General features: G+C 36.3%; 1 protein-coding gene across 1 annotated transcript; it reads left to right on the forward strand.

Annotated features, from left to right (window-relative positions):
* Positions 1 to 2,834: 2,834 nt before the first annotated feature.
* Positions 2,835 to 5,400, forward strand: LOC137944544 (pentatricopeptide repeat-containing protein At1g63330-like). Its single transcript, XM_068790227.1, has 3 exons — positions 2,835 to 2,932; positions 3,005 to 3,548; positions 3,780 to 5,400. Exons 1-3 carry the CDS (start codon positions 2,835 to 2,837, stop codon positions 5,394 to 5,396), a joined length of 2,259 nt encoding a protein of 752 aa, XP_068646328.1. The 3' UTR covers positions 5,397 to 5,400.
* The last annotated feature ends 3,698 nt before the right edge of the window (positions 5,401 to 9,098 follow it).

Consider the following 9,098-nt stretch of genomic DNA (forward strand, 5'->3'; position numbering starts at 1 on the left):
TACATTCAAAGACTCGACATTTGGCGAGATTTTGCGATTCACACTAAGTATAATTAGAGTAAAATAGGACATGGAATGATTTATGATCTTACAATTTACTTGTTGATGGTGACAAAACATGAGATTAGGAAGGGCTTCTACAGTACAAGCAAAGCATATTCTTTATCAAATTGTTTGGGATTTAATTGCGTGGATGTAGTCAATAGATGTGACTTGTACTCCATGCAATTGAACTAAAAGTTCCGTGGAATAATTGAGGATTGATGGGCATTTTGACAATAAATAAGGGAGACCATTTGAAAATTTGCAATTGGCTTTGATACCTACATAATGTTAGGTTTCAAAATAATATTTTATATATCCTTATAATATCATCAAAATTACCTACATACTTCCACTATTAAACACAATTAGTTAACTCTAACTTTAGATTTATGAAATGGGTAGGGATTATATAGAAGAAATTTACAAGTGATTTATAAGTCGTATCTCTAGTGATCTTCTGATTCGATCCTTATGACAAGTTCAGAACGCTTTTGTGAAGGAAGTCGGTTGTTCAAATATGATGTTTTTAGTATTTTCTATTTGATATTTGAACAAGAATTTCAGTCTCTCAGCCATTGAAGATAAGAACGATTTGCTTGTTGCGACTTTGAGCCAAGAATTTGGTCTGGTGTTAGGGCTTTGATGATTTGACCTTCTTGAGCTCTCACATCAGCTTCTAGTTCTTTGAGCTCTCCTTCAAATGGCAAAATAACTCTATTTATGGGGCATAACTAAGTCTTCATCATTGAGAATTTGTTACATGGTAGGACCAAGTCCTCTCCCTATAAGATTTCGACACATATCAGATGATGATGATGTAGATCATCCTAGCTTATATAGAATCCCTACTAGCATCATGTGTCATTTATGTGATAACTCCTCCGCTTATGTGGTGCCTAAGTGGCCTTCAAATGACATTCTCCTATATTTTGATTTTTTGTGGTAGTCTGATGTAATTGACTTCATCGTGACCGGTTCTCCGACTTTGACCATCAATCAACTAGTGATTAAACTCCTTTTATCTAGATTGATGATTCTGACCATTGATTGAGGTCATAAATTGATCAAGTTCTACAATAGGTTAATTATGTAATTTATCGGTAATTTGATTGCTCCAACAAAATCATACATAATGCGAATGGATCTCATGCATTAACAAAATGGACTTGATCCGTGCCAACAACTTGATTGGTGTCGAGAGTATATCAGGCTTTAGTTAGGAGATGCCCAAAGATAATGAGATAAAGATGGATGGCAATTGGGTGAGTTTGGCCTTAGTTTTGTCAAATCTGATTAATTTGCTTTGATGGTTCCAATTGACCTAGCCTTTTTCGTGTTTAAAAGCTCCCAAACTTCTAAGTCTTTGGTGTCTTTCTAGATTTGGATTTACACAAGCTTCAAGTTGAACCTACTAATTTTTGTATTTGATATCCATTTAAATACCCAATTAAAAATTATGGGCACTAATGCAACATAGAATTAGATAGTTATCATATATTATGTCAACTCATCATGTTACGACAAAAAAATAAAATAATTGAAAAAATATTTATTTTTTTTGAAAATTTTAATCGAAAAAAAAATTCCCTTTGTCTAGTTTTTTAAACGTTTATGCCTTATCGATTTGTTTTTTTATTAATTTTATTGTAAAGCAACATGGTATTTGTTTTCATATCCTTTTTATTATTTTGCTGATAAGAATTACAAGAAAATTTTTCATTCGTCTAAATCTGCCCAAAACTCAATTTTTTGGGCTAGGCTCTAGTAGATGTATCATCATCTCTCTCTCCATATCTCTTAATGGGGGGTTCGGTGCCAAATACCTAAAACCCTAAACCCTTAATACAACACGTTAAATCACTTATAAATATAGTAATCATGTTTATTTTGGTTAATTATATGTTTAGGTATATGTTCTATTTAAGTATATTATAAAAGGTTACTCATTCTCTTGTTTATATCATACTTTTCATTTGGGGGCATTAACATTGGAATCTATTTTCTAGTGCACTTGAACTCGTCTACACTAACACCCAAGGATGAGTTGAAGTTGAATCAATTCATTTAAGATGAAAATTAAATTTTTCACTTCATTTCAAGTTCATTGTGGACTAAACCCCCTAACTTGCAATGTCAACAACAAGTTCATTTGTTGAATTGATGAATTCGACCTGTTTTATATATCTTATTTTACTTGGACTAGTGCATGACCATTGAACTCAGTTGAACTAGTCCATTTTGTCTAGGCTTTACAACATTGTTATTACCTTGATTATATATAAAATTTGAATTAAAAATAGTATTTTGAAATATAGTATATATTTAGTAGGTCACACTTGAAAATATGCAAAATGGCATGTCGATATCTGTAACTGGAATGCCTTCCCTCGCTGGTGTTTCCTCCCGTTGCAGTTCTGTTTCTATTTCATACTCTCCATTTCGTCTGCCGGTGCCATAGTGCTTCTCTCTTCGTCTGCCATGATCGAGTAGAAAAGCAAGGTACAAGCAGAAGTCTTTAGTTCAAGTATTCTTGCATTGCTTCCCGCAGTTTGCGAAGTACTCTTCAGTTAGTTGTCCTTACTGAAGTGACTTCACTGGGAAGAAGTGTTCTCCCTGATGCTTCTGCTGTTTCATTTTTTGGGTTAACACGAAGGTAATGTTGATTTTTTTTCTTCAGAATTTGTTGTGGGTAATTTCATATGAGAGACCACCTTGCTTCTGAAAGGAGAAACTGGGATTTGGTCCTTTTGTCTTCTCTTCTGAAATTTATCCAATATTGGGCTGTTTCGATGGATACTGATGTGCTTTTGGAATCCAGTGGGAGTGGTATTCGTGGCTTGGAGAACCCTTTTGATCTTAACGTAACTGTTAAGGTGGAGGTTGATGGGTATTTTTTCCTGTGAAATATGATGTACTTGTTCAATTTCAAGTTGTGAGGAGCTCAATCTATGTGCATAAGACAATTGGAATTGGGCCGGAAAATTTTGCAGCCAAAGAAATGGTTTTTTAGTGCCTACGCAAGTGTTTCTTCTGCATGTCTGTCGGATGAGTCAGCCTATAATCGACACTCAATCCAGGAAACTAGGCATACTTCTGAAGATAAGAAAGAGGTTAGAACTGTTTCTCTCTATAGAAAACCTTCTCTCTTTTCCTCAGTTGTTAGAACATTGCATTCTTTAGATTGGGAGATAATCTGGAACATAGGCTTCTCTAAAGCGGTCGAGATGTATGGACTATCTCATTCATTGGAAGCATTTGTGATTATTGTAGATATATTTTCTTCTGCTGGATTGAGAGGAAAGGTCCACTATCTAATTCAAGAGATTGTGTCTTACCATAAAAGCACAAATTCTGACATTTTCAGTTTGTGTGCTGCATTTGACACAGTGAAAATATCTCCTTTGGTTTGTTCTGCTCTCATTAAGGTATTTGCTGAGTTCTCGTTGCTTGAAAATGCCTTAGATGTCTTTTTAAAGGCAAAGGAATTGGGATTGGATATTAATATTTCATCCTGCCATTTCCTGCTCAAGTGTTTGGCCGAAAGGAATGAAAAAGAATTGGTCAAGAGCTTAATTTTTATGATGGAAAGCTCTGGCCCCCCACCTAACCTGCACAGTTACTCCATCTTGTTGAAATTGTGCCATAAAGAAGATGTGATCTTCGCAGAGTTTTCTTTGCTTGAAAAGGCCTTGGATGCCTTTTGGAAGGCAAAGAAAGCCGGTATGCTGGTAGACGTTTTCTCTTGCAACTCCTTGCTCAAGTGTTTGGCTGAAAGGAATGAAAAAGAATTGGTTAAGAGTCTATTTTCTGAAATGAGCAACTCAGGGCCAGCACCTAATGTGTACACTTACACCATTTTATTGAATTTTCACTGCAAAGAAGACATAACCCTAGCTACAGATACTTTAGAAGAGATAGAAGCAAAAGGTCTGGAACCAACAGTTGTGACATATGGCACATACATTCATGGGCTTTGCCAGGCTGGGCACATTGATTTGGCTTTGAAATTTCTTCAGGACTTGAGGAAGAAAAATGCCATTTTGAACAACTATTGTTACAATGCTATTATTCATGGATTTCGTTGTAAAGGACGATTAGATGATGCTAAGAAAGTCTTGGATGAAATGAGGAGCTCTGGGCTATTACCAGATGTTCATAGCTACAGCATTCTTGTTGATGGGTTTTGCAAGGCAGGAGACATGTCTAAAGGTTGTGCCGTGTTTGATGAGATGTTGAACACTGGAGTTACTCCTAACCTTGTTAGTTATAGCTCACTCTTGGATGCTTATTGTAAAAGTGGACAGCTGGAGACTGCTTATAGTTTGTTCTGTAGACTTGGCTCATGTGGCTTTAAGTATGACGAAGTAGCTTACAGCATATTGATCCATGGTTTCTCCAAATATGGTTATTTTGACTCTGCTTGGAAGCTGTTGCAGGAGATGGATGAAAAAAATGTGGCTCCTGATATTTTCATCTACACTAGTCTACTATGTGGGTTCTGCAGAAATGGAAGGTTGACTGAAGCTATTAAGCTTTTCAAAGTTTTGCCTGATAAAGGAATTTTACCAAATGCGTTCACTTGCACAGTTATAATTGATGGGCTTTGCCGTGAAGGGCTCACGGAGGACGCTTGGAAGCTTATGGAAGACATGCATATCGATGGGACTATTAATCAATTTACTTACAGTACAATCATAAATAGACTTTGTAAAGAGGGAAATCTTAATGTGGCTCATGCTATTTTCAATTTGATGATAGAGAGGGAACTTGAACCCGATGTCGTTGTTTATAGTGCTCTTATGGATGGTTTTGCCAAGAAATCAAACTCAAAGGAGGCATGCAAGCTGTATCTTCAAATGTTAAAAGATGATATAGAACCAAATATTGTCACACACACAAATCTTGTGACCGCATTGTGCAAAGACAGTCAAGTATTGGAGGCTGGATCTAGATTTGAGGAGATGATTCGAGAAGGATTGATACCTGATTTAATCTTGTACACTTCACTTATTTCTGGGTTTTGTAAAATTAGAAATATGAAGAAGGCTTGGGAGCTCTGTGTTGAAATGGAAAGAAAGAGTTTAGTACCTGATGTGGTTACATATTCCTGTTTAATTGATGGATATTGCAAGTCACATGAGATGGATAAGGCTGTTTATTTGTTTCATGAGATGAGAAGGAAGAACATTGATCCTACTGTGGTTACTTATACTGCTTTAATCAACGGATTTCTGAAAGTTGGTGACCTCGGTGAAGCTGAAAAATATTCTAAAAAATTAGCAGAGGATGGCATCTTACCAGATACTATTACTGACTTAGTATTAGGTAAATTGCTTAAAGAGAGGGCATAAACACGAAAAGATTAGGGGTTATATCTTTGTCAGGAAAAATTGCAGAATGGTATTTGTGAATTCAGCCGTCCAGTAAGCAGCTTAAATAGGAAATTTTACCAACATGGTTGTGTGATCTGTGACCTCAATTTTCATCTCTCATGCCCTTTTTTATAACAATGAGAAGAGAGGTTTTATTTAGAGAGAACTCCTGGGAGAGCAAAAGTTCCAGGGTCACATCTTTCAATCTAGTTTGTTCTAAATATTTGGTAAGTGATTATGTATCTTTCATGGTGCACATTTTATCTTCTTGACTTTAGGCGATGAATTGATCAGGATTCAATGAACTTATCTAAAAACTTTTACTTTCTTTTTCCCTTCTTGAAATTTTACAGTTCTAAGATCTAATTGAACCCCGCAGAAGCACAAAGCATCTGAATGTCTAGTGATTTGATTGATGACTTATACCTGTATATACTTGTATGCTTACTGTAAGTATGACCTATAAAATGGATTTGCAATCAGCTGTTGCTTTTTATTGAAACATTATTTTGTTAAAAATAGTCTTGCATTTTGTCATTCCTTTTTTTTCCTACTTGAAGTTTATTGCAGAATATGTTGTAAATTTGACTATTTCTTTTCTCTATTTTTGTCAAAATTCTGCAGTTTTGGGTCCTGCTGTACAGTTTACTTGCTGATTCAAGTGACTACTATTAAATTGATAAGAGATGGTGGACTTTGCAATAGATGTTTTAAATTTAATGGGAAAGTCCTAAAGTGAATTCATAATTCGGTATAAGCTAATATACCCTTTCGTCTATTTTCGAGTTCTGACTGCTTTCTTTGTAGTAATTTTTTTCTGCTTTGCTACAGATTTTGCAGTATTCTCTGAACTAGAGCAGAACCATATGCAGGAGAACAAAAACTGCCTGGATTTGGATCCTTCTCACGGGCTCAAGATTTCAGAGGGGACAATGGTGATGCTACATGTTTTCTTACCTAATTAATTCCAGAATAGAATAAAAGGTTCTTACAAGCGCTTCGTCCTGGTTTAAAAGTCGAAGACTCCAGGTAGGAAACATAAGCTGGCAAACAAATGTCATTTTGATAGAGGTGGACGATAATGTCAAAGAACAATCAATGAGGATGAGGAGATGAGAAACAAATTTCTTGGTTAAACAAGAAAGGCAGAGATGAGGAACAAAATTAGTATTTTTCATGTGCATCTGGTTTAGTTGTTTGGATGCATAGTCATTGGAAGCAGAGGATTACTAACTCATCCAATATTGTGGCTATACCTATATGATGTGTTGATTGTGGCTTTCTGATCTTGATTTTTTCTGTGAAGAGTGCCTCCTTTTTCTAATGATGTGTGAACTCATCCAATAGTGGAGGCAGGGGGGGGCCTTATATTAATGAAAGATACAAGATATATCATACTTGTGTATCATATCTGTATCAATCATCACATAAACCATAATAGTGCTGATGTTTGCACTCATCCAATGGTGGGGGATTGGGGGGCTGGGTGGCTGGTAAAAGATCCCCAAGTGGGTACAACACTTTTGTAGCTGGTAACATACTGACTTGGAAGAAAAAAAAATCAACATCTGTGGTCAGGTGCAATGTAGAGGTTAAATACAAGCAGTTGATTGTGGGCATGTGAATCGATGAGGATAAAAGGATTGATGCAAGAATTCTGTAATGTCATCTTTATTGCTCATAACCCTGTATTTTATGAGAAGTCTATTCATATATAAGTAGATGCACTTGATTCATGAAGTTATACCAACTCTGAAATATATTCAATCTTCACAAAGCTTTACTCGAGGAAGTATTCCCTATTTAATATGGCAAATGGGCCTTTTTAATATATTTGTTTCAACTTTTGGGTCTTTTAAATATATTTCCTCTAACTTGAGGGAGAATATTGAGAAAATAGTTAGCATATTGTAACAAACATATGCTATTTTCCTTTCAATTCGTTATCGAGGGGCAAGTTTATCTTTCAATCCATAACCTTGTACTTGAGAAGGGTTGTGATTCTCACCTTATTCTATCTTACAAACATCAATAATATTTAACCGATTCATCTCTTATTCTACTATGTTGGAAGATATAAATATGTTGGAGTGTCATTGATGTAATTAGGTTATGTTTTGTTGTCTCTTCTTCACTTTTACTAGGGTGAAAAGTAAGTCCATAACTCTATTATTTCTCTTTTTTTTTCCCCAATGCGTGCATTCTTCTCTCTTCTTTTTTCTTCAATTCTTTACCCATGATGTAATCTATGGAGTCTTAAAAATCAACATGGTATCAGAGCGATGATTGATTTTTAGGACTTATAGTTATGATTTTTTAAAATTCTAAACTTGCTATTGTTCAGTGGATGATCGATTTGTTGATGGTTATGTTTCTGGTTTAAGGCAAAAACCCATGTCAGTATGACAAGTCTTTTTCGCGAATCTACTACTACTTAGATTACTGTCTATTTGAGATCATCAAGAATTACATTCTGCTACTGCTGTGATTGTCGTCGCTTTGTTGTTGTTGTTGTGCTTTATAGTTCAACCAAAAAACTCTCCTTAACATCAGAATATTTCGTTTACATTGCTGGTCTTGGGCGTCGACTAGAGGCTGATAGCTTTATAGTCGTTGGTGCTTACTGCATATAGAAGTGAACCCTCAACGAGTAATGTTCCTCTGGGAGTATATTGCAACCATTTTCTGTAGTTTTTTTCTCCATTTTCTTGTTTTCGTGAGTAAGGTCGATTAAGAAGGGTACATTCTTTCATCAATTGGCGAAGGCGAGTGCCTTCTACCTCTTCTCTTTTGGCAAATTTTTTGGCGATCGCATTGGGGAATTTGAGTAGAATTGGCTGGAGAAAGAATCGTAACTGGCTCCTCTGAATGGGTAAATGTACCTGCTATTGTTTCCCTTATTCTGTTCCTTTCGGCATCCTATTGTATTTCTGAGAAATGATCTTCGTTACTCTGTGCGGTGGTAGTTGGATAGTAATAGAGTAAGAGAATGTTGTTGTAATCTTGGCAGAGGGACCTCAGAGTGGAAGACTCTGTTGCAGAGCTGGAGCCTCCGTCTATTGATCTCGGTTCCACGTAGCCTGATAATCGGCTGGTTGCTGATTGATCTCTCAGGTTGTTTCTAATAATTTGTTGATAATCCAAGAAAGCAAAGATTAATGCTTTCGTAACTTGCTCTGTTTGCTCGGTTGGATCTTGGTTGGCAAAACTTGTCTGGCTTGATCTAGCAGTATATCCAGCCTAGTATCATCTGTATATTCAGCCTGTTATCTTATTACAATCTGCTGCTACGTGATTTATTTCTGGAATGTTGCTGGTTTGTCCATCGGGAAGATTGCCTCCCGAGCAAATCTCTCTGCCTCGTCTTGCTGTCATCTTGCTCTCTGCTAGCATCTTCCCGTAATCTGTGCTGCTTCTTTGTTGCTGTCTTGATTCAGCTCTGTTGTTGTTCCCGTAATCTTCTATTTCTGGAAGATCTCTCCTCAATCAATGATCCAGTCAGCTCGTTAATCTTGGTCCAGCCTGGTATCTCATCGATCTCAGCAGTACTCTACGACAACATCTTGTTGTCTTCGTTGCTGCATATACCAGGAAAGTTGACGAAAGTTAGCTGATTCTTGAAGTTGTTGATCTGAGCTCCTTCCAACCAGATCGTATCCCCAATCTGATAATCTCGTAGTT

Source organism: Aristolochia californica, unplaced genomic scaffold (genome assembly GCF_029961685.1).
Source record: "Aristolochia californica isolate CCGP_79_NKW_82.1479 unplaced genomic scaffold, dmAriCali1.0.hap1 SCAF_11, whole genome shotgun sequence".
Classification (NCBI taxonomy): Eukaryota; Viridiplantae; Streptophyta; class Magnoliopsida; order Piperales; family Aristolochiaceae; genus Aristolochia; species Aristolochia californica.

Bases quoted from the DNA above. Each gene is read 5' to 3' on its own strand.
- LOC137944544 (XM_068790227.1), top strand. From the start codon at position 2,835: ATGGATACTGATGTGCTTTTGGAATCCAGTGGGAGTGGTATTCGTGGC. The intron at 2,933-3,004 runs GTATTTTTTCCT...TATGTGCATAAG, and splicing joins GTTAAGGTGGAGGTTGATGG to ACAATTGGAATTGGGCCGGA. The intron at 3,549-3,779 runs ATTTCATCCTGC...ATGCTGGTAGAC, and splicing joins AATTGGGATTGGATATTAAT to GTTTTCTCTTGCAACTCCTT.